The sequence below is a fragment of the Herpailurus yagouaroundi genome, unplaced genomic scaffold, assembly GCF_014898765.1.
Source record: "Herpailurus yagouaroundi ecotype Mexico unplaced genomic scaffold, PumYag 140, whole genome shotgun sequence".
NCBI classification, from domain to species: Eukaryota; Metazoa; Chordata; class Mammalia; order Carnivora; family Felidae; genus Herpailurus; species Herpailurus yagouaroundi.
In genome coordinates, this window is record NW_024412395.1 from 14,225,727 (window position 1) to 14,252,367 (window position 26,641).

General features: G+C 35.1%; 1 protein-coding gene across 3 annotated transcripts in view; it reads right to left on the bottom strand.

Moving 5' to 3' along the window:
* DPP10 (dipeptidyl peptidase like 10) overlaps positions 1–26,641 on the bottom strand; it is a 1,330,293-nt gene that overhangs the window by 425,671 nt on the left and 877,981 nt on the right. For all 3 annotated transcript variants that reach the window (XM_040474884.1, XM_040474883.1, XM_040474885.1), the window contains exon 3: positions 2,374–2,469. In XM_040474884.1, coding sequence (XP_040330818.1) covers positions 2,374–2,469 — 96 coding nt within the window. The remainder of the gene's footprint in view (positions 1–2,373; positions 2,470–26,641) is intronic.

Below are 26,641 nucleotides of genomic sequence, written 5' to 3' on the forward strand. Positions count from 1 at the left end.
TCCTTTAAGCCATGCATATACTAAGAAAACCTAGTGAGACATCTCATAAATAGAAAGATCACATTTCACCTTTTGATATAATCTGTGATATTGAGGCCAAGGTTACACATTTTATCCAGAGTTCCCACTGTTATTTTCTGGCTATGTGAGGAATATGTAAATAGGCCAAGTATCTAGTGATTGCCAGAAAGCAGATCTGAGCTGGATAAGAGAAATGAATGAGTACAAATCTATTCCTCTACTTGAAAAGCAACCCAGTATATACAAACTACTAACTAACAGTATGTCAATTTCTTCAGGGGTATTTATAAAGAGTGTCTGCCTCTAAGAGTTTAAATTTTGTTTCACCTTGTTTAAAAGCTTGTTTTGGAGCCAAATTATTTTATAAACATGTTAAGTCTTAGGTTTTACTTAGAGTATAATGAGAAGAACACTGCAGCTTTGTCCTAAGATATTTTGTCAAGATTAAGTTTACCAATGATTGGTAAAGAAATCATGAAAAAAAAATGATGAAAATAACTGACTGCAAATATGTTACTTTAGTATCTTGTAAAGTGCTAAAGTAGAATGTGCGTCCTAGATATTGAAATGTGGCTTAATTTAGCATGCAGTTCACTGCTTAAGTATCTGTCCAGTCCTCTGGCACTTCAATATCAAAGTGTCAGTTATACACAGGAGTAAATGCCTCTTTAAATAGTCCAAGTTCACCTGAGAAAGGAGAAAAGTCCATGATTTTTTTTTTCTTGATTTCCAAAGACTATGCAAATTTTTATAGTTTGGCCAAAACCGTGGTAAATAAAACAGAATATTGCTGAACAGTTCAAAGCTATTGACTCCTGATTTTTTCCACAATTTTTATCTCATCTCCTTTAATAGAAAATAGAAGTGCTAGCAAGTGCAAAGACGATTTTGAAATTAAAAACAGAAGAAACATTTGTGAGACATCCATGCAATGACTGGTAATGATATACCTCTCCATTAGCCTTCTTTAGTCATGGGGCTCATGTGAAATAAATACAGTGTATGTCTAAAGTAATCATAAATGCAAGGCAACAATGTGGCAAATCCCAAAATTGTGAACAATTCAAAGTGAAAATACACAAATAAGTTAATAAAATGCTATTTTGTTTTCTCTATCAATAACACCATCCCCATGGCACACATTCATATCCCAACCAATTTCAACTGAAACTTGAGTTTATCTAAAAATAACAGTGGACTTCAATTAAATACATTCATTCATTTATTCAAATCGTGAGTGTCTTCTGATCTCCAGGAATTGTATCAGAGCCAGGTAAACAAGTATGATTTGGCCTCTGCCCTCACAAACTAAGTTACATCCTTTTTATAGCTTCCACAAATTAACATTTAATTTGCAGGCATAAATGCACTTAATTAGAATATTAGAGAAGAAAGAATGGGCTGTATGTAAGATGATCTTTATTAGATGAAAAAGCAAATCTCCTTTTATCTGTCATACAAATAATCTAGTCTATGCCTTGAAAACAAGCACAGTTATTATCTCTAAATAAAGTGAAGGGCAAAGATTAACAGCTATCTAACCACAGTGATTAGAATGGTCAGGCAAACTGGAATATTCAAGAAATGGACACATGACTTCCTTTTTACCAACACATTTCTTATCCAATAATTTCCCCTATTACCTTTCATTAAGAAAAACCAAAGTCCATAGAGCCATTCAGTGTTTTTTATTTTTCATTGTTCCTTTTTAAATCTAAAAGCTTTTTTAAAACTTTTGACAATAATAAAATCAGAACTAACCTAAGAAGAACCGAGATGCTTTTTTTGTTCTGTTTTTGTTTTTTTGTTTTTTTTTTTTTGTCTTTTGGGGCTTTTTTTTTACCAAGCCAGAAAAAGAAAGTGGGATATATTTCCATGTCATATGTAAGTATTTCAACTTTGCAAAGATTCTCCCTAGTTTGTAGCACTTAAACTTAAAAAGAAAAGCCACACAGAGAAAAGGAAAACTAATCTGATTGCCAAATTTGAAGCATTTACATACGCAGCCTCCCAAAATCTAAACTTCTACAAGTATAGATTTCTACACCAAAAAGCATTATCCAGAGAAATGCTAAGATTTAGCACATGCTTAAAGTCACATAACTAGCAATCATGAGGCACTGCAGATATAGAACAATCTAATACTTGAGAATAATTTGAATGATGACCTATCTTAGGAACTGGCTTTCTCTCACATGAGCCAAGGTATTAATTTCTGATTAAATGGTACATTGGTATATATAATTGCTGAAGCATAATGTTAATTAAAATATTAGCTACCAAATATAATTATTTCATTTTAGTTACATGGAACTCAAAATAAATACAGCACATACAGATGTGTGCACATACCATTGATCCACCGAGCTTCTGGGTCATGAAGCACAAAATCTTTCCTGAAGAGGTCTTCTAAAGACAATCTGGTTTCTGATGAATTTGTGAGTTCATCTAAAATAAAACAAATCTTGGATTAGACACTTGTCTTATGTTAGTTTTCAAAACTAATGAATTATAAAATTTGGAATATTTTGTTTCAAAGATATGTTGAGGACAACATAGTCATTTTAATATGGCCTTTGGCATTTGAAGCCTTTTGTTTCATGAACGTTTTCATTGAATTATTTTAAATATTATAATTATCTTCATCTAGCACAAATTTAATAGATCAATCCCCTGTTATGTAGTGATATACAATATAAAAGCAATTAAGAATTCCTGTTGTGCACTGTGCCCACACATTTTTCGTGGTTTAACCATAATCCATTCCATTACTTTCCAAAACCACTTTGACATATTCTCCTAACGCTAAACTTATATTTTTGTTGTAAACACCAAAAATGAAAGAGTTGAGGGTCATAATATAAATGATAAAGAAACTTCCCAACTCAGAAGGAAGTTCACCAAACAGAATGAATACCATGTTCCCACAATTACTACCAAACACTAAATAGATTTAAAAGATAAACATAAAAATTCAAATAGTACAATTGCAGAATATTAATAAAAAGCACACATTTATATAGGCCCCTGACATAAAAACTAAGTACACTCCCGTTTTCAATTCAAAAATCTATGAAATGGAAGAATAATATGGATGAAGTACCCAAATCAGGCATAACAAACATGCTTTTGATACTAGAGGTGATAAAAAGTGAGCAGTATTGGGGCGCCTGGGTGGCGCAGTCGGTTAAGCGTCCGACTTCAGCCAGGTCACGATCTCGCAGTCCGGGAGTTCGAGCCCCGCGTCAGGCTCTGGGCTGATGGCTCAGAGCCTGGAGCCTGTTTCCGATTCTGTGTCTCCCTCTCTCTCTCTGCCCCTCCCCCGTTCATGCTCTGTCTCTCTCTGTCCCAAAAATAAATAAACGTTGAAAAAAAAAATTAAAAAAAAAAAGTGAGCAGTATTTCATTTTATTTTCAATAGCATTTTTTATTTACTGTATAAAATCATCTTTGTTACCTTTCAGCTGTGACCTTCACTCCGGTTGATACTAAAATGTCAAAGACATATACTAACCTCATTAGATATTGTTTTTTAAAGGTTCAGCCTTATTACAGTGAGAGCTTTTGTTTCTTCCAGCTGAAAAGCTGTGGTAGAGAATCAATAACTTCAAATGCAATTTCCTTTCACATGAGTCAGCCATGTATTTACCCACAAAATAATTGCTACAAAACACCTGGAAAAAATATTACTAATGGCAATAGTGAGAATTGTATGATGCCAAGCCTAGTATAGGGCATTGGGATTATATATGGATTTTCAAACCAAAATGCCCCATTTGATAGTCTGACACATCAAAATTTGAACTTTCTTCATTCATTCAACAGATAATGGACCTTTAATTTTCAAAATTTTAAATGAAGAACTTACTGTAAGATGCTGGAGACCTATCTGTCTGTCCTGAGGGATTCAGGATAAATAACTCTTAGATTAGACAGTTATCTCGTGTCAGTTTTTTGAAGCTAATTAATTAGAAAATTTGTAATAGTTTGTTTCGAAGCAAGAAGGAATATGATAAATGTCAGAATAAGGATAAAGAGTATTACAGAAGTTCAAAGAAAGGAAGAGAAAGATCTTGCAGAGGGAATTAGAGAAGGCCTAAGTTATAAATTAAATTACCAACTCTCATCCATTGCTAGAGTGAATGCAAAGTGCTACAGACATTTTGGATGAGGGTTAAGCGGTTTCTACCCAAACTAAACATACGATCCAGCAATTGTGATTTATGGTATTGACCTAGGGGAGTTGAAAACCTATGTCTGCACAAAACTCTGGCGATGAATGTTTATAGCAGCTTTATGCATAATTCCCCAAACTTGGAAGAACCAAGATGTCCTTCACTAGGTGAATGAATAGACAAATAGATAAATCCAGATGACAGAATATTATGCAGTGATAAAAAATGAGCTATCAACTATGAAAAGACATGGAAGAACTGCCAATGCCTATTATTAAGTAAAATAAGACAATTTGGTTTTTTTTAAGTCTATTTATTTATTTTGAGAGAGACAGAGGCAGTGTGAGTGGGGGAGGAGCAGAGAGAGAGGGAAAAAGAGAAACCCAAGCAGGCTCTGTGCTATGGAAGCAGAGCCTGATGTGGAGCCTCAACCCATGAAACTGTGAGATCATGACCTGAGCCAAAACCAAAAGTCAGATGCTTAACCAACTGAGCCACCCAAGTGCCCTAAAAGAAGACAATTTGAAAAGGCTATATACATTATATGATTCCAACTATGTAATATTCTGAAAAAGGCAAGCTATGGAGATACTAAACATATCAGTGGCTGTGAGGAGTTTTGGAGCAGGGGTGGGAGGAAAAATAGGTGGAACACAGAGGATTTCTAGAGCAGTGAAACTATTCTGTATGATCTGTATGATCTGTCATGGTAGATACAAGTCACTATACATTTGTCTAAATAAACACACACCCGTTTTTCTTTTTTTTTTTTTTTTTAATTTTTTTTTTCAACGTTTATTTATTTTGGGGACAGAGAGAGACAGAGCATGAACGGGGGAGGGGCAGAGAGAGAGGGAGACACAGAATCGGAAACAGGCTCCAGGCTCTGAGCCATCAGCCCAGAGCCCGACGCGGGGCTCGAACTCACGGAGCGCGAGATTGTGACCTGGCTGAAGTCGGACGCTTAACCGACTGCGCCACCCAGGCGCCCCCACACCCGTTTTTCTGACAAAAGATTTTTGTTTCTGTTCCCAGGTAAATTCCACATGTTTTGTCTATTGTTTTTTTAATTTTTTTAATGTTTCCATTTAATTTTGAGAGACAGAGAGAGCAGGAGTGGGGGAGGAAGAGAGAAGGAGACACAGAATCGGAGGCAGGCTCCAGGCTCTGAGCTGTCAGCACAGAGCCCGAAGTGGGGCTCGAACTCACGGACTGTGAGATCATGATCTGAGCCGAAGCCACCAACTGAGCCACCCAAACTCCCCCATGTTTTGTCTATTGTATCTTTTATGATACAGATGTTTATACATATTTTGTTATGGGATCTTTTACAATACAGATATAGATGTTAATGTGAAAAAATACCTTATAAGTCAAGGGCACCACAGCAAATAATCTTATTTTCAAATAATATTTCAAATTATATATCAATAATTTGCAAACATCTTTCTTTATATGCCTTTAAAATCATATTTCAACCTTCCAAATTGAAGATCTTATTAAAACTGCCTCACATATGCACAGAAAATTGGAAAACTTTAACCATTGTGTAATATTATAGCTTTTAATTTAGAGCTACTTATACCACTTAAATTTTATGTACATTTATAATATTGTATCATTTAAAAAAATGTTTTAAATGTTTATTTATTTTTTTGAGAGACAGAAAGACAGAGCGTGAGTGGGGACAGGCAGAGAGAGAGGGAGACACAGAATCTGAAGCAGCTCCAGGCTCTGACCTGTCAGTACAGAGCCCGGTGTGGGGCTCAATCTCATGAACCATGAGATCATGACCTGAGCTGAAGTTGGACACTTAACCAACTGAGCCACTCAGGCACCCCTATAATACCGCAGCTTCTATTTTTCATATATATCCTTTACTTTTTCTATTAGATTTAGTTATAATTATATGTTTATTACTGTGAACAGAATTATTTCTCATTCTTATTTTATTATATATTATATATAATGCATATATATAATATACAATTTTAAAGTATTTGCAGATTCATATGCAGTTTTAAGAAATAACACAGACAGGGTGCCTAGGTGGCTCAGTCGGTTGGGCGTCCAACTTCAGCTCAGGTCATGATCTCACGGTCCGTGAGTTCAAGCCCCACATCATGCTCTGTGCTGTCAGTTTGACTCTGGAGTCTGCTTCGGATTCTGTGTCTCCCTCTCTCTCTGCCCCTCCCCCACTCACACTCTGTCTCTATCAAAAAAAAATGAATAAACTTTAAAAAATTTTTTAAAAAAGAAATAACACAGAAAATTCTTTATGTACTTCATCCAGTTCCTCTCAATAACATGCAACACCTTGAATAATCAATATCAGAAAAATTGATATTTATATACTCTACCAAAATTATTCAGATAGATTTCACATTTTACATGCATTCATTTGTGTACGTGTGTGTGTGTGTGTGTGTGTGTGTGTGTGAGTGTCTCTGGCTCTATGCAATTTTATCATATATAACCAGCACCAGTTAGATACTCAACAGTTCTATCACTAGACAGAACTGTACTTTTATTACCATGGCCTCCCTCTGCAACCATTTGACAAACACTAGTCTATTTTCCATCTCTGCAATTTTGTTATTTCAAGAATACTAGGTAAAAAGGATCATACAATATGCAAGCTTTTTGAAATTTTTTTTTCACTCAAAATTATTCCCTTAAGATCCACCTAAGTTGTTGAGTGTATCAATACTCTGTGTCTTTTATCTCTGAGTAATATTCTAGGGCACAAATGTACTACAGTTTCTTGAACCACTTACCTGTTGACATACATCTGGGTTGTCCTTTATAGTTTTTGAATTATTAGGACTACAGCTTCTATGAGCATTTTTTTTAATGTTAGAGAGATAAAGAGAGTACAGGTGGGGGAGAGGGGCAGAGGGAGAGACATTAAGAGAATCTTAAGCAAACTCCATGCTCAGGAGCCCAATGTGGGCCTCAATTTCATGACCTTGGGATCACAACTTGAGCCCAAAGCATGCCAGATGCACAACCAACTGAGCCACCAGATGCCCCTTTGAGCATTGTTTAACAGGCTTTGTATGACAATAAATTGTCCTTTCTTTGGGATAAATGCCACAGTGTGCAACTACTTAGTCACACGGTAAGCATATGTTCAGTTTTGCCAGAAAATACCATAGGTTTCTCTGGTCTGGAGTAGTTGCATTATTTTGCATATTCAACAGCAATATATAGATCCAGTTCCTCTGCATTCTTGCCACAATGTGTGTGTGTGTGTGTGTGTGTGTGTGTGTGTGTGTCTGTGTGTGTGTGTGTCTGTGTGTGTGTGTGTTTAATTTAGCTATTGTCATATAATTGTAATGATATCTATTGTGGTTATAATTTGCATTTCCCTAAGAGCTGATGACATCTTTTAATGTGAATTAATGTGAATGTAAACAGTGTATCTCTTTTAATGGAATGTCTGTTAATGCCCTCTGTCTGTTTCTAACTGGATTGTTTTTGTTTGTGTGTTGGCTGAACTGTTGAGTTAGAAAGTTCTTTATTCTAGATACCGATCATCTGTCAGATATTTTAATTGCAAATATTTCTTCCAAGTCTCTATCTTGTCTTTTCCTTTTCTTAAAAAGGACTTCTCCAGAGAAAAGGCTTTTAAATCAATGTGGTCCAATTTTTTAATTAGTTTTCCCTTTTATAAATGATGTTTCTGCTGTCAAAACCAGGAGTGCATCACCTATTCATGGTCCTGAAGATTTTCTCCTACATTTCTTTTTTCTAACAGAGTCATAGTTTTATATTTTACATGGAAGCTCCTGATGCACTTTGAGTAACTTTTTGCAGATGGTGTGAGAATTAGTTTGAGGTTTATATTTCTTTTAAGTTTTTGTCTACTGGATGCCCAGTTTCTCTAGCACCATTTGCTAAAAGCAGCTTTTCATTTTAGTGAATTATTCCATTATGTTGAATGTCAAATCAATGTTGAATAATAATGGTAGTAATGATACACCTATCTTTTTCTTCTAAAAAAAGAGCTTAATATTTCTATATATCTTAATATGTCATTATTGAATAAAATAATTTTTCTAGAATTTTAGTAAGGAATCTCTACCATTCTTAGGTAATGTTTTTATTACTATGTAAGTTAGAATTTTTATTTGAAATTATTACTATATCATTATACAGTTTTAGCCTCTTACATATAAACATTTTCCCCTCTTTTAATGCATTGATATAAAAGTTGTATAAATGAAATTCCGAATTTCAGCCACTTTCTATCTCTATAACAAAGCTCAATTGGCCAAGTGAATTATTATTATTATATACTGCTAGGTTAATATGCAAAATCTTTACTTAAATGTTTAGATCACTATTGATGAATGAGATGACCCATTGTTTTTCCATTTTGTGTCATATAAATCAGTTAACAGTTGAATATTTGTATTAAATATTTTTGAACTTTTATTCTCTGACCTTCAGTAAATTAATATATTTAATAACAATTATCCTTTTTTATTTTTTTACAATTTATTTTGAGAGAGAGAAAAAGAGCAAGTGGGGGAGGGGCAGATAGAGAGGGAGGCAGACCCAAGCAGGCTCTATGCTGTCAGTGCAGAGCTCGATGCAGGGCTTGAACTCACAGAACTGTGAGATCATGACCTGAGCCAAAATCAAGAGTTGGACGCTTAACCAACTGAGCCACCCAGGTGCCCCATAGGAATTTTTCTTTTAACTGCAATTGAACCTGGATTTTATTTTAAAATCAACTTATCAAAGTAATTCAAATTATTGTAATTAATCTTTCTTTTATTTTTTTTTTATTTTTTTTTTCAACGTTTATTTATTTTTGGAACAGAGAGAGACAGAGCATGAACGGGGGAGGGGCAGAGAGAGAGGGAGACACAGAACTGGAAACAGGCTCCAGGCTCTGAGCCATCAGCCCAGAGCCCGACGCGGGGCTCGAACTCACGGACTGTGAGATCGTGACCTGGCTGAAGTCGGACGCTTAACCGACTGCGCCACCCAGGCGCCCCTAATCTTTCTTTTAAACAATAATCAGAGAGAGAGAGAGATGTGTGTTTTAAGGATTACTTTGGTTTTAATCATTACTTAGAAAATGAACTATATACTTCTTTTTTCTCCTTTATTTGTTTATTCCTTTCTTTAAATTTACCTTAGCTTCCAGGCACAATCCCTAAGGTCTCTTGAATTTTTTTCAGTCCTGGAATAAAGACATCTTCCACCTATAAACTTCTCAAACTCACTTCTATACTTCATCTCCTCTCTCTTCAAGTATCTTCATAATATTTTGGGGTGTTGTTCTTTTAAAATTAATATTCCTCTTTACAAATGCCCTCCAAACCCTATTGGGTATCTTCATTCCACAGGGGAAACTGAGCTGAGTAAGGTTAAATGTGACAAAGGTCTACGCGATTAGTAAGAGGCAGGACTGAAACTGGAATCTGTATCTTATCTTTCCAACTTACTAAAGTTATACTGTCTCTCAAAATAAGTTTTATTTCCTCATCCTCTTCAATACTGTATCAGTTAGATCTTTTTTTTAAAAAAAAAAGATGATACACAATTATATAAATGTTATGTTAAGAATATCCTTAATGTCTTTTACCCACAAGAACCCTTGTTCAAATTGAAATTCAACTACTTAGCAGACCCTCCCCAGAACTTACTAGAATTCCTTTCTAGTCCAACTTATCTGAGAAAGTACCATTGCCACAGTCCTTCTCTTTTCTCAGAGAGAGTGATACCACAGCACTCACTAAAAAGTAGGGCTTTCTGTTTGTTTTCGTCAAGACATTGGCCTATAACATGTCAGGAAATTTCCAGCTTAACCCTCTGCTCACTGTTGCATGCTATTTAGTGTTACAACTTCAGGAGCATTTCCAACCACATCCCATCAGCAAACATTTATAACCCACATTAGTATCTGATTTCTTAGGAACCTGATTTATGTTAGAATGGTCCAGAGAAATCTTATTATTTGATACATTTTAACAATTGTCTCTGTATGTGAACACAAAGCCCACACTTTGCAACAAAGAATCATGGACCACACTCATTCGTGCTGATCATTCACAAGGAACACTGAGAAGCTAAGTCAGAAGGAAAATGGTAACAGAATATAAATAATTTTAAGAGATGACTTCCTCATGTAAAACTTCTTTCTTAATACATTTTCATGAAACAAAATTCTGAAATCACTACCTGTTCCTAAGATAAAAAATATTACTTAATATCCACACGTCTCATAGGCCTTATTTTTCACAAATAAAGTACTGGGTCACATAACTCTAGTTACTTTGCCACTAAATAGGAGCTACCTCTCTAATGTGTGCATGCATGTATGTGTGTGTATGTGTGTGTGTGTAAACATGTGTGCAAGTCTGTAAACCTAATATATGTTAACAGTTGCTAGTAAAATGCTAAGTACTGGTTAACCAAGTAGGACCCTATGATTATAGTTATAATTATGAAGAGCAGCACAAAAATGCACTGAGACACAAGGGATAACCAAAATCACAACAGGACAGGGGAACAGAGGAGTGAGGGGGTAAGTAAAATAGGTAAAGGGGAATGGCAGAAATAGGTTTCTAGTTATGGTATGAATAAGGCCCAGGAATAAAAAGCACAGCATGAGAGTGATGCCTTGGTGGCTCAGTTGTTAAGCATCTGACTTTGGCTCAGGTCATGATCTCGTGATTCGTGACTTCAAGCCCCACGTCAGGCTCTTTGCTGACAGCTCAGAACCTGGAGCCTACTTTGAATTCTGTGTCTCCCTCTCACTGCCCCTCCCCTGCTTACACTCTGTCTCTCAAAAAGCAAATAAACATTGAAAAATTTTTTTTCAATTAAAAAAAAGCACAGCATGAAAAATAAAGTCAATGATATTGTAGTAGGGATGTAAAGGGACAGATGGTAGCACAGCATTATATAGAAACTTGTCAAATCACAAAGATTTACTTCTGAAACTTATGTAACATTGTATGTCAACTATTCTCAAATAACAAAGGAATTAGAAACATAGTAATCATTTGTTAAATTGTTATAAGATACAGAATCTTAGCTAAAATACTCAGCTTTGGCAACATGAATGCAATGACAGAACTGACATAAAATAATTCATATCATGTTCTTTTTTTCTGCTCTAGTCTGTCATTCAAGATCATAGACGGCTACTGGTATTTGTGTGCTTTCTTCCAAAAATCCAATCTTGCTTTTTAAATGGCCTTTTGAAATAAGTTGACTGCATAATCTTAGAAGAAAAAACAAAGTTCTTTAGTACTGAATTGAAGAAAAACTAATTTATGACTTTCAGTTCTTGGTTTCTCTTTATAGAAACCAATTGTGTTACTTTTTATCTAGTTTACTCTCCACATCAGAGGTTCAGAAATGTTTCTTTTAATTTAAATCCTATTTGAAATAATTTCCTGTTAAAATACTAATAAAAAGGAAAATCTAATCTGGCAGTTACTCAGAATTACCCATGAGAATTACAAAGCCATTTTCCTTTTCTGTTCTTGTGACTCTCTCTTCTCTCCAGATGACCAGTGTACCACCACCTGCATTTCCCACCACGCTGTTTAAATCTCTATTTAGTCTTACAGGTTATTCTCATTCTCTGTGTTTAGTGTCAGTCAGTTTGGGCTACTCTTTTAGTGCATTGCAATGTGAAACATGGGTAAATTTTTAAAGTTCATTGAAAGGATAATATCCCTTCCACACCTCCTTATAAAACTAGTTGAAAACACAGAATAAAAATCATTAGAGTCATTGCTAAATTCCAGACCTAGACAAAATATCTGTTGTTTGTACATTTCCTAACCAGTCGACAGAATTTAAAAGTTTTGTTTTACCACCTAACAGCTGTAGCATTACTTACCCTCTTACTTTCCAGTTTTCCCCCATTCTTTTCTTTCATTAGGATGCTGAAACACTATACAGCAGACTAAATGCTGTCAAAATTTATGTCATTTGAGATCAGATACACAATCCCAAATTCTTTTTAAAGTGTCCTCATTCATTACCCAGAAAATGAATAAACGTTTACTAACTCTCAGTTAAAGAATTAGATAGTTCATAATGTAAATTTGATGAAAAAAAGAACACATTATTAGAACAGAAAAAAAAATCACAAGATGTGTCACAAGTTACACCTATTGCTTTTTTTAAATAAATGTATTTACATAAATAAATACATGAAAATCATTAGGCAAAATATTCAGTTCACTTAAAGTCAGTCACTGCCATTATTATGATTGAAACATTAACATGTATAAGTCCAAAAAAAATAAAAACAAAATGTATTGGTTAATAAGAAGTACCTTTAAAATTTTCAATTTCAGGGGCACCTGGGTGGCTCAGTTGGTTGATCATCAGACTTCGGCTCAGGCCATGATCTCAGTTTATGAGTTTGAACCCCGCATCAGGCTCTGTGCTGACAGTTCTAAACCTGCTTCAGATTCTGTCTCCCTTTCTCTCTGCCCCTCCTCTGATCACACTCTGCCTCTGCCTCTCTCAAAAATAAGTAAAAACTAAAAAAAATAAAAATAAAAATAAAAAGTTTGGAACCTAAAAATTTTTTTTGTTCTTTCGGAATATCTTCGCCTCTCACAGTTGTTTCCCTAAGCAAACATGTTTCAAAATGTATATTCTCAGATCTATTCTACCAAAGTACAGTTGAGTTTCTTCTAGTAATTAAAAAAAAAAGATAAAATGTTCATTTCATTCAAAGGTCTATTTTGGAGGAAGGACACTGAACTATGTTGAATCCATGAAGTCAAAAATATGAATCACAAATAATACATTATTCTTTTCAGTGAAGGACACTTCAAGCAGCTTGTCTCTTACTACTGTGAACATCAATTCATCCACTGAAGCAGAAGCACCAAAAAAAAAAAAAAAATAGTGCATCACATAACACCTGTTTTATGGTCCCAGAAAACTACCTCTATTCCTTCTAGCATGCCAGGAATTTACTTCCAGATCTCTTTCTTTTGCCTTTTCTTATTCTAACATCTTGTGGCAATAGCTAAGTTTCTTGAACAAAGAGGCCAGTCAATTCCTCATTAATTTTAACATCTAGAACTACTTTTGAATCAGATTAACCTGGTATCTTATAAAGTCTACTAATATAAACTCTTCTAATTGAATTTATTCCCTAATCCGATTATGTTCCAATGACTGTTTGTTCCTTCTTGAGTCTATTTCTAGCATGTGGCTTTCATGTAGAAAGCCATATTATTATTTTTTAATTTTTTAAGATGTTTATTTAGTTTTTGAGAGAGAGAGAGAGAGAGAGAGAGAGAGAGAGAGAGGGAGGGAGGGAGAGAAAGAACATGAGCAGGGTAGGGACAAGAGAGAGGGAGACACAGGATCCGAAGCAGGCTCCAGGTTCTGAGCCCAACGCGGGGACACAACCTCAAAGACCACGATATCATGACCTGAGCCTAAGACACACACTCAACCAATTGAGCCACCTAGGTGCCCCAGAAAGCCATATTATTTTTAAAATACATATTAAAAATCAGCTATGTGAAAAGTTACCAAACTATGACCAAAGCTGTGTCTATACTGAATAGAATGAAGAAGACAGCTGATAAATAAGATAATCCACATTTATTTATGTGTCTCCTTCTTCCCCATCCCCACCCTGCCCCTTTTACCACACATGGAAGGGATTTTAAGGAATTTTACATTAACTATGAAATACAAGTACAATTGCAAAAAATTTGCTTCCTATGATGCATTCACCTTCTCTAAGGTTCCCAACACAGTTTTGGACCTATTCTCCCATTCTCTGTTCTCAAACAAGAAAAAGCAATAAGGCTTCAAGAACAGTCATTAGAGCTAGGAGGTTGTAATCTAGTTCTATTCCACCCTTAATTAGCATGTATTCCCATGGCATTAGCACTCAGTCTATTCAGGTATCAGTTTCCTCTTTGTAAAGAGAAAAGGTTGGGGCAAATGACACCACTGTCAGGTGTATTCTAGAAAGTCCTATAAACTCTCTTAGGACAGAGATTGGAAGGGGAAGGACAGGGGTTACATGGTCAGATCTCTAAAATCAGAACAGCTCTGCTTTAGCATATTTTTGAACTCTTCATATATAATTGGAAATACTATGCATACACACTGGCATGCACATACACACACATGGCCTATGAAGCAGCTTGCATCTCTGAGATCCCCTAGTTTCTGTTACATTTTGCTCAACTTTCTCTTGTTTTCAGCAGAGACTCTAAGTGCTCATCAAATAAAGAATGTATTTCCAGGTTCTGAAGGACTTATTAAATGCTACCTCAAAATTGTCATCTCTTGAATAAATAAACCAAGAGCTTTAGGATTTACTCATAGGTTTAATTAGTCAAATTGGTCAATTATTCAAAATGCTAATCATTCTCAAACCTCTTTTTGAGACCTTTTTCAAATTAACATCTCCTGAATTTGAGTAGAAAAGCTAAATATGAGAAATATACTTGAACAAAGCCTTTTCACAGTTGAGAAAATTATGCAATGATGCTCGCTCGCTCTCTCTCTCTCTCTCTCTCTCTCTCTCTCTGAAATAATGTCTTTTTTTTTTTTTTTTAACCCTGAAGTGCTATGGTTCTACTTTGAGCCCTTGGGCTCCTCTATAGATGTGTTTAATTTCTTCTCTCAGGTACACTGTTTATTCCAGTTACATAACTGTGAGTACATTTTGATTTCCTATCTTTATCTACACAGTATAATTTGTGAACAACTAGTGAAAATGGGTCCTAAACTCAAATTATATACACAATATTATGACAGCATTGTCTTCCCCTTACACTGGGTTGAAATTTTCACCCTTGGTACAAAACCAATGCAGGGTGCAATTCTGAGCACTTTATCGTTAGCCAACACTATTACTTCCACATGTGCTCAATTAAAAAAAAATTCAGTTTCACTTGAGAATTTCTTGATACAGTTATAAAAATGATAATTGTATTCAGTATCGCTATTAAGATCTTTTTTTTATTTTTTTAACGTTTTATTTTTATTTTTGAGACAGAGAGAGACAGAGCATGAACGGGGGAGGGGCAGAGAGAGAGGGAGACACAGAATCGGAAGCAGGCTCCAGACTCTGAGCCATCAGCCCAGAGCCCAATGCGGGGCTCGAATTCACGGATCGCGAGATCGTGACCTGAGCTGAAGTCGGAAGCTTAACTGACTGAGCCACCCAGGCGCCCCTATTAAGATCTTTTTAATATCTGTGTAGTAAACCTGAAGTACACAAAAACAAAACTAGGGGTACCCAGTTGGCTCATTCGCTTAAGTGTCTGACTCTTGATGTCTGCTCTGGTCATGATCTCATGGTTTGTATGATCAAGCCCCGCACTGGGCTCTGCGCTGACAGGGCAGAGCCTGCTGGGATTCTCTCTCTTTCGTGTCTCTCTCTGCCTATCCCCTGCTCTCTATCACACTCTCTCTCTAGAAATAAATAAACTTAAAAACAATAAAAACAAAAACACTTCCATTGTGCATCAACTTGGAAGTTGTCTCAAGGAAAAACATCTTGGCAGCAGCTGGTTGTGCTCAACTAAGCACTTTTTTTTTCTTCATGTAACATGAATTTAATGGAGTAATGAATAACAAACAATGACTTCAGATTAAAATATAGGTTTCATTCACTGTCTGAAAGTAGACCATCCCTATGAAAACTTTGTAAGCTGAAACGGTGTAAAAGCAAAGAGCATCCCCTGCCTTCTGAGACATCACATTATACCACTTCCACTTTTATTGAAGTCCTACATCACTATCTGTTTTTGCTAACCAAAAGAAATCCAAAGGGGATTTGCACTTCTACACTGTACTAATGTAAATTTTTCACAAAAACAAAGTCACACAATGCCAACTTTCAGAGAGTAAAGGATACCTGTGTCTGGCAAATGTTTGCCTTCAAAATGAAATGAACCTCTCATATAAAGCACACATGTATGCACGTACACACACACACACACACAAAAACCAAACACAAGTGGCTGTTACAAATTATAAAATTTAAACTTTCAAGCAAATATTTGCATTTTGGAAGGGTTGTCCTCTCCCTTGAGTGTGAAAGCTTCCCAAAACTTTTCTAGCGAGATTCATAAGTTGTGCCATCAGTGATGTTAACTATGTTTTTGTTTTGTTTTGATTTTATGTTATAGAACAAACCCCACCAACATCTGGAAAATTGGCATAACTCAGTGAACTCATATTTTGCAAAAGTCCAAGGCACAATGCTTAGAATCATGCATAGGTAAGAGATCCTTTTAAAGTAAAAGGTGACTGATGGGTTTAAATGTAGCAAAGTACTGATATTTTATTGACGTATTTTCAGATTCCACATGGCAACTAACCTTCAAGAATCAATCATTTGTTAAGTTTTCAGGAAGGGTCAAACAAGGACATCTACAATTATGTAAAAGCTATTAAACTACATCTTCCATTTCTAACTAGTTATGAGGCCATGATTCTTCATATATGTCAACCAAAACAACCTACTGCAAAAGAATTAACACAGGGCACATATGAAAATCCTAATGTCTTTCATCCAGGCATTAAACAAATTTGCAAAAAATAAAAAATAATGCTGTTATATTTTTTGTTTGTTCTGAAAAATATAGCTATTTTTATTACATGTTATGTATATTTACATGTATAGTTTTATCATTGTCATTTTATGTGAATTAATCAACATTTTAGAAAAAAAAACCTCAGCAATTAAATTTTATTTTCTAACTCAGTAAATGTTGACAGAATTCAAAAGCCAAAAAGTATTTTTTGGGTCCTCAAAAATCTGTTAGAATGCCCTACACTACGCTCTACTGTGTGTACTTCATTATGTATTTTATTAAGTTTATTTTAGCCTATATTTCAAACTAATAAGTTTATGGTACATAATATTCTAGGTCTCTACTGTTGTGCATTTTCTTTTTAATTTGATGATATCATTAGAGTTAATGAGTGTGCTCTATTGTATTTCGTCTTCACAAACTTTCACAAAATACTTCTCTTACATTCTCTAATTTGTAATGCAAGAGGGACTAAATGGATAAATTCGTCACTGGTCAACATTTACTGGTATAATAAGTGTAGGGAGTTGTGTAGGTGATAAAGTTATAAACTCTATGCTTGAAGGCTTCAAATATAGTAAGGAACTCAGGTTAATCACAGACAGACGCCAAAGCACATGAAAACCACACCAGCAGAATTTGTCAACAAAGCGATATCAGCGAACATGGAGGAGTAGGCAGCTCTAAGAGGCTGTTTCCTCACAGAAACATTTTAAAAAAAGAAGAAGAAGAAGCAAAACTGTCCGAATAAGCTTTTTCAGAACTCTGGAAAAGAGTCAGAGGTTCACAACAACCTAGCAAACACGGAATCAAGAAAAAGGGAACTTAAAAACAGTAGAAAAGCATTGTGGCGGGGCGCCTGGGTGGCTCAGTCGGTTAAGCAGCCGACTTCGGCTCAGGTCATAATCTCACAGTCTGTGGGTTCGAGCTCCACGTCGGGCTCTGTGCTGACAGCTCAGAGCCTGGAGCCTGTTTCAGATTCTGTGTCTCCCTCTCTCTCTGCCCCTTCCCTGTTCATGCTCTCTCTGTCTCAAAAATAAATAAACGTTAAAGAAAAAAGAAAAAGAAAAAAATCTTAAAAAAAAAAAAAAAGAAAAGCATTGTGGCATTTTTCTTTGGCATTACTCCAAACCCCTCCCTGGCTCAGTGGTGATCTTTAAGTTAACAGTCTGAATGTAGAGTATGGGACCCCGGTCCCTGGGTTCTGGAGGAAGCAGAGTAGATGCTTTCTCAAAACACTTTTTGTCTGCTCTGACCTGCCTGGGGTTCCCTAAAGGACTGACCTGGGGTATTTATTTTTCTTACACCTGATCCAGAAAACTCAGCACAGAAAATCAGCGGATATTCTCAAAAACATTACAAGACAAATGAATAAGACTGGCTGCCTGGGGAAAAAAGATACAGTTAAGGCCTAAAATATAGCATTCAGGCTAGAGAAGGAAAGCTGGGAAGAGCTTTCCTTTGAGTAATTAGACATTGAAGTGTCTACATATACTGGGAAATTCAGAAAAACACATGCATGCCCAGGGCAGGATGCATGTTCAAAAAAAGACCTGAGAAGACCCTAGGTTTTGCCTCCAGCTAAACTCTAGGCTTAATACAAACAGGAAATGAAGGCTAAGGCAGAGCTACAAATAAATACTGAATAATTGCCCCAGCACAGAACTAATCTGAAAGAATGGGAGAGTTTATTTGGATCCTAGCATTCAAGGAATTCTTTGTAAAAATACTAGCCGAACACAAGCTAAAGGAATAGAAACTTCAGAGACCACATATGACAGAGAACACTGACTTTTCAAAATACATCCAAAAAGTCAACTAAACAACCACAAAAACAGCTACAGCCTACAGCATATAACAAAAATATGCTCTGAAGAGTTGAAAAAATCATGTATCAAGTGTTCCAGGGGCACCTGGGTGGCTCAGTTGGTTAACCATCAGATGTCCTGATCTCGCAGGCTGTGGCTCAAGTGCCTAGAGCCTGCTTTGGATTCTGTGTCTCCCTCTCTCTTTGCCCTCCCTCACTCATGCTCTGCCTGTCTGTCTCTCTCTCTCAAAAATAAAAAAAAAAAGTGTTCCACATTATCAAAATCAAAATGTATAGTTTTTAATACAAAATTTAAATCATGAAAAGAATCAAGACACTGCGGTCCACTCACAGAAGAGATTAACAGAAACTGCCCCTGAGGAAGCACAGACAAGACACTTATTAGACAGACTTTAAATCAATTGTCTTAAATATACTCACAGAACTAAAGGAAACTCTGGACAAAGAGCTAAAGGAAACCAAGAGAACAATGTGTGTGTGTGTGTGTGTGTGTGTGTGTGTGTGTGTGTGTGTCTGTGTGTGTGGAGAGAGAGAGAGAGAGAGAGAGAGAGAGAGAGAGAGAGAGACAGAATACCATTTAAGAGAAAGAATTTTTTTAATCCACAGACATTCTAAAGCTGAAATGCACCACATGGAAATTAAAACTTTCTAGGGGCGCCTGGGTGGCGCAGTCGGTTAAGCGTCCGACTTCAGCCAGGTCACGATCTCACGGTCCTTGAGTTCGAGCCCCGCGTCACGCTCTGGGCTGATGGCTCAGAGCCTGGAGCCTGTTTCACATTCTGTGTCTCCCTCTCTCTCTGCCCCTCCCCCGTTCATGCTCTGTCTCTCTCTGTCCCAAAAATAAATAAACGTTGACAAAAAAATTAAAAAAAAAAAACTTTCTAGAGGTTTCAAATAGAAGATATGAGGAGACAAAGGAAAGAATCAGTGAACTGGAATTTAGGTTAACTGAAATGATATAGCCTGGGGAACACAAAGAAGAAAATAGACCAATAACACCTAAGAGACATGTGGAATTCCATTAAGCATATCACCCTATGAGCAAAGGGAGTCCAAAAGGGAGAGGAACGAAAGGAAAGAAAGAATACTTGAAGAAATAATGGCCAAATATCTGCCAAATTTGACAAAATACATGCACTTACATGCTCGAGAAGCTTAAAGTCTCCAAAAAGGACAAACACAGAGAGATCCAGGCTGAGACATATTATAATCAAATTGCCAAAGCAAAGGACAAATATACAATCTTGAAAGCAGCAAGAGAGAACCAAATTGCATACAGGGGATCTTCAATGTGTTTAACAGCAGATTTCTGGTCAAAAACTATGTTGCCAGATGGGAATGAAACAGCATTATGAAGGTGCTGAAAGAAAAAGCTGTCAACCCAAAATTCTATATCCTGCAAAACTATCCTTCAAAATTGTGTGAGAGAAACTAAAACCTCCCAAGATTAACAAAATCTGAGAGGTCACAACAAGTATATTTGGCATCCAGGAAATGTTAAAGGGATTCCTTTAGGATGAAGTAAGAGGGCAGTAGTAACTTGAGGTCAGGTTAAAAAATAACTCCAGTAAAGCTAACTACATAGTTAAATATAAAAGCGAAAATTGTTGTATATTAGGTTTGGAATGTCTCTCTATATTTCTTATATGATTTAAAAGACAAATGCATGAATAAATAACTAAAAATCTATGTTAAAGGGTGCAGAATGTATAAAATATGTAATCTGCAATAAAACCAATATGAGAGAAAGCGAAGCCATATAAAAATACAGTTTATGTAAGCTATTGATGTTGAGTTGGCATCAATTCAAAATAATTTTTATAAATTTAATATTTATAGTCATACCAAAGGTAACCATAAGAAAATCTAAAAAAATAAAATAAAATTCAAAAGAGTAAAGCAAATATCAATCAAAGACAAAAGAAAGTAGTATTGGAGGACCTAAGAAACACGAAAGGTAAAATACATAGACAAAATAAATGGTAAAATTGAAGAAGTAATTCCTTTGTTGCAATTATTTTAAATGTAAATGAATTAAACTCTCTAAACAAAAGGCAGAGAACAGCAGAATTGAATTAAAAAAAATTGTTATGCTTACTTTAGATCCGAAGACAAAAATAGGTTGAGGGTGAATGGATGGATTAAGATATTCCATAGAGACACTAAATGAAAGAGAGCAGAAGTGGCTCTAGTATTATCACAAAAAATAAACTATGTCAAAAATTGTTGTGGCAAATAAAGACATCACATATTGAAAACTGTTATACCCAAAAGTTATAACAAGAATAATGATACCAGAGCCAAATAACAGAATCACAAATTATGTGAATCAAATGTCAAGAGAAATGAAGAAATAGGTCTTCAAAGGTGATTAGAGATCTCAATAGCCCACTTTCAAGAATGTATACAAAGTTTGGACTGAAGATTAATAAGAAAATATGGGACTTAAACAACACTATTAATAAGGAGACATTTTAAATATATACGTTGTGTGTGTTATAAAAATCTTATATATATATAAGATTATACATATCTTATAGATTATATATATATATATCTTATATATATAAGATTATATATATCTTATAGATTATATATATATCTTATATATAAATCTTATATATATATACATATATACATTATTTTCAATACATTATTTTAAAGTACATGGAATATTCTCCAAGACAAGCCATATTTTAGACCATAAAACAAGACTCAATAAATTTAAAAATATTGAAATCATTCAGTGTCTTCTCTGAATTCAGTAGAATGAAACTAGAAATCAATAGCAGAAAGAAAATTGGAAAATTCACCTATATAAGGAAATTAAACAACACACTCTTAAGAAGAAATATTTCAAGGAAGAAATCACAAGGGAAATTAGGAAATACTTTGGAACAAATGAAAATGAGAATGCAATATACCAAAACTTAATGGGATGCAGTGAAAACATTTCTCAAAAGGATATTTATAGCCAGAAACATCTCCACTAAAAAAGAAAGAAGTTAAATCAGTGACCTAACCTTACACAAAAAGAAGTGGGGGGGGGGGGGTAGAAAGAGCAAAACAATAGAGAGAATCAACAAAATAAAAAGTTGTTCCTTTAAAAAGATGAACAAAACTGACATACATTTGTCTGACAAAGAAAAAAATAACATGCAAACAATGTCAGATATGAAACTGGGAGCATTCCCTTCCAATTTTACAAAATTGGAAAGGATTGTGAGAGAATACAATGAATGATTGATTGCATACCAACAAATCAGATAACCTGATAAAATGAGCACATTTCTAGAAACACACAAACTACCAGACTGACTCAAAAGGAAATAGAAACTCTGTATAGATTTAAAACAAGACGTTGAATCAGTAATGAAAAACTTCCCGATAAAAAATATACACAGGAGTAGATGACTTTCCTTGTGAATTCTACAAAACATTTAAAAAATTAACATCAATGCTTCTCAAACTTTTCTAAAAACCCAAAGAGGAGGGAATACTTACTGATTTCCTCTGTAAAGTTAGAATTATCCTGATCCAAATCCAGAAAGACAACATAAGAAAGGACAATATATCAATATTCCTTATAAACATAGATGCAAAAATGCTCAATCCAATTCCAGCAGGGAATGACAGAATTTTTTTCAATTAACAAATCAAATATTTTAGCATATCAAAGGATTATGTATCATTAATGAGACAGATTTACCCCAGGAATATAAGGGTAACTCAACAAAACAAGATCAACCATGTAACAACACATAATAGGGGAGAAAAAAGGAGAAACACAATAATCTGAATTGATGTTAAAATGCATTTGACAAAATCCATCACTCTTTGTTTATGAAAACATTAAAAAAAAAAAACAAACCTAGGAATAGCAGGAAACTTCCTCAACATGAAATAGGTCATCTATGAAAAACCCAGAGCTAAGACAATAGTCAATGATGTAAGGCTGAAAGCTTTAGCCCTATGATCAGAAATGAGAAAAGGATGTTCATTTTTCATTGCTGTTATTCAACATTATACCAGAATCCAGCCAGAATAATTAGACAAGGCAAAGAAATAAAATGGAGTGAATTTAGAAAGGAAAAAAAAAAGAAACTATATTCGCAGAAAAGCCCAAAGAATCTTTAATAACCTACCAGAGCTAAAAAGTTAATTCAGCACAGTTAAAGGGTACACAATCAACACTCAACAATTAGTTGTATTTGTATACACCAGGACTGAGCAATCCAAAAAAAAAAAAAAAAAAAAAAGAAAAAAAAAGAAAGAAAGAAAAAATTAAAAAGGATATTAAACAATCAATTCTATTTACTCTAACATCCAAAAGAATAAAATACTTGAGAATAAATTTTACCAAAGAGTTAAAGGTTTGTACATTTAAAACTACAAGGTATTGCTGAAAGAAATCCAAGACATAAATAGAAGGACAATTTGTGTTTGTCACTTGGAAATCTAATATTTCTAAGATGGCAGTATTACCCAAAGTGATTCACATATTCAACACAATCACTATCAAAACCCCAACTGTTTAATTTTGCAGAAATGGAAAAGTCAATCTTTAAATTCATATAGAATTGTAAGGAGTTTTGAATAGCCAAACAATTAAAAAAAAATAGTTGGACCATTCATACTCTCATTTGAAAACTTACTCCAAAGCTACAGTAACCATAACAGTGTGATGTGGGCACAAGGATAGACACACTGAACAATAAATTAAAATTGCACATCCTCAAGTAAATTCATATTATCTATAATCAATGACGATCAACAAGGGTTAAAAAAAAACATATGGTGGAGATAAAAGAATTTCTTCAACAAATGGTGTGAAGAGAAATTTAAGTTATGTAAAAAATGAAGTTGAATTCCCTACTTCATACCATATGCCAAAATTAACTCAAAACCAATCATTGATCTAAAGAGATAATTTAAAAATCATAACTCTCTTAAAAAATAACAGCAACTCCTTATGACTTGGATTTTGCAATGGATTCTTGGATATGATACTAAAAAGCATGAGAAACAACCAAATATACTGACTCCATCAAAATTAAGAACTTTGAATCTCTAAAACATTAGGTTAAGTCAAAAAGTCAGACACAAAACATCATATATTTTTTGGTCACACTTACATGAAATGTTCACAATAGGTAAATCTGTAGAGACCAAGAGCAAATTGGTGACTGTCAGAAGACAGAAGATGAAAATGGGGAGTAACTGCTTACCAGGCATAAGGTTTCCTTTTGTGGTGATACAAATATTTTCCAATTTTATACAAGTAATGGTTGTACACATTGTGAATGTAGTAAATGCCACTCACGGTAAATAGATCGTTCACTTTATCTTTTTTTTAAGTTTATTTATTTATTTTGAGAGAGTGTGAGCAGGGGTGGCATAGAGAGACAGAAGAAGAGAGAAATTCCCAAACAGGCTCCGTGCTGTCGGCACAGGGCCTAACTCGGGGCTTGATCCCACAAACTGTGAGATCATGACCTGAGCCAAAATCAAAAGTCAGACACCAACTGAGCCACCCAGGTGACCTGGATTGTTCACTTTAAAATTGATAGTTTCAAATGTGAATTTCATTTTTTTTTCCAGCAGGCTCCATGCCCAACGTGGGGCTTGAACTCATAACCTTGAGATCAAGAGTCACATGCTCTACTGCCCGAGTCAGCCAGGCGCTCGCTCCGAGAATTGCACTGTAGTAAAATAAAAATTGTTCTCAACACCAGGCTTTGAGTCAAAGAATAAAGATAATGAATGTGATTGGGAGAGACAAGATAATTGGAGCAAGAAGAATTCCTAAATGTTGAATTATAATCTATGCAAAAAAGTATTCTTGGGGCGCCTGGGTGGCTCAGTCAGTTGGGTGTCCGACTTCGGCTCAGGTCACGATCTCACAGTCCAAGAGTTTGAGCCCCATGTCGGGATCTGTGCTGACAGCTCAGAGACTGGAGCCTGCTTCAGATTCTGTGTCTCCCTCTCTCTCTGCCCCTCTCCACTCAGGCTCTGTCTCCCTCTCAAAAATAAATAAACATAAAAAGAATTAAAAAAGAAAGTATTCTTACTGGCCTTGTTCTCCTAATGCTACATAATTACAGATAATGTCCCAGGAAAAGCAAGGTGAGCTGTGAATCTAGGATCACAGACCTTCTATGCCATATTCAAAGTGTGAATTGTAATGCAGAGATTTAAGGAAGTCTTCCATATGAATAAAGATGTTTCCCAAGTCTCACTTTAATAATTCCAGTTTTTCTAGAGTTTATTCAAATGGACCCTACACTTAGTAGAACAATCTTAGAACAAGAGAAATATTGGTGAAAACAGGCCAAAGCTATGAATATTCACTGAAATTGTTTCAACTAAATTTTCACTTTTATGAACAAAGGCATAAATTGGGATATTAGTTTAAAAGTCTATTTAATTAAGGTTTTTATTTGTCTGTTTTTTTCATTTGTTTTCACAGAGTCTCCTCTCACACCTAATGAATGAACTCTAGGATGGGAGATCTTAAGTTACAGTTCAAACACAGAGAACTGGATGATAAAGTCCCTGGCAAATAATTGCAGATTAAAAAAAGAACGCTGTCTTCTTTTTTCCCCCAGGGGGATAAGCAGTTGAATGCAACTCCCTCCTTTAAAGAAACTTTGCTTCTGAGGGATCAGGCTGCCTTGTTCCCCCCATTTTTAGAGGCCAGGCTATCATATTTCTAAAACTTATATTTCAAAGAAAAAATATAACAAAATATTTAAAGTTGTACAGTGACATATAAATAATTGTTATACGACGTGGTTTAGAAAAGAAAGTGGGCACTTATATTTTATCATGGATATTGAGGTTCCAATAAAATATAATAGCTGAAAAAAGAATTTATAGAGAATTGACATGCATAATTTTCTTTTTCTTTTCTTTTTAAAGGAATCTGTCAGGTTTTTTTTTAATGTTTTTATTTTTGAGAGACAGAGAGAGATACAAAGTGTAAGTGGAGCAGGGGCAAAGATAGAGGGAGACACAGAATCTGAAACAGGCTCCAGGCTCTGAGCTATCAGCACAGAGCCTAATGCAGGGCTCAAACTCATGAACTGCAAGATCATGACCTGAACTGAAGATGGACGTTTAACCGACTAAGCACCCAGGTGCTCCTGACATGCATAATTTTCAAATGCTCACTTCTGCACTTCCTTCCCATTTACCCCTTGTCTACCCCAGCTTACTCCTTCTCTGCCGTGCACTCCCTTTAAGGCAGGTACAGAATCAATTCACTTATTTAAAAAAATCAGGGGCAGAATAAAGCAGAACTCATTTTTCTCTTTCTTTTCCGACATGTTTCTTGCCTATACTTGCCATGGGTGCAAGAATATATCTTAACCTATATTCAAAGGTTAAGACACCAGCTAGAGCCGAAAAGCCCTGGCATAAGTGATCCAGCTTTTCCATGTTCCAGTCCTATGACAGATAATTTACTGTAACCTGTAAGACTCAACTGAATAATGTAGAAGAGGCATAAATTAATCGTATCTATTTCACATTAGTAGTGTGAGGATAAATAAAATAGTACATGCAAAGCACTTAGCGCAATATCTGGCTTGTAACAAGCAGATAATAAATGTAGCTTGTTAAAGCAGATTCTCTTCCGACTGATAAAATTGAACACATCATAATGTAAACTAAATCCATTATTTATCTGATTAGACAATACAAAAAGATGAGGCTAAGAAATCAAATTTGACTTAAAAACAGAAATGTAACTGTAAAGCAAAGACAAAGAAGTATAACTACTCTTACTTTATTAATGACAGAGAAAATTATTTTCCATTCAACATCAGAGATAAATCTGTTAGAAAAGGAACAATAACCCATGTAATCCAGGGGGAAACTGCTGGAATCTGCCATTGTTTTTTCTCTGGCAGCCTGATTATATCTGGGTAATACCATATTCAAATGGGTTCATCTGTGCTGTTCTTGGAAAAACAAGCAGAGACAATTTAGCTTATGACTATCAATACAACATATCTCTTTTTTTTTAATTCAACAAAATAAAATAA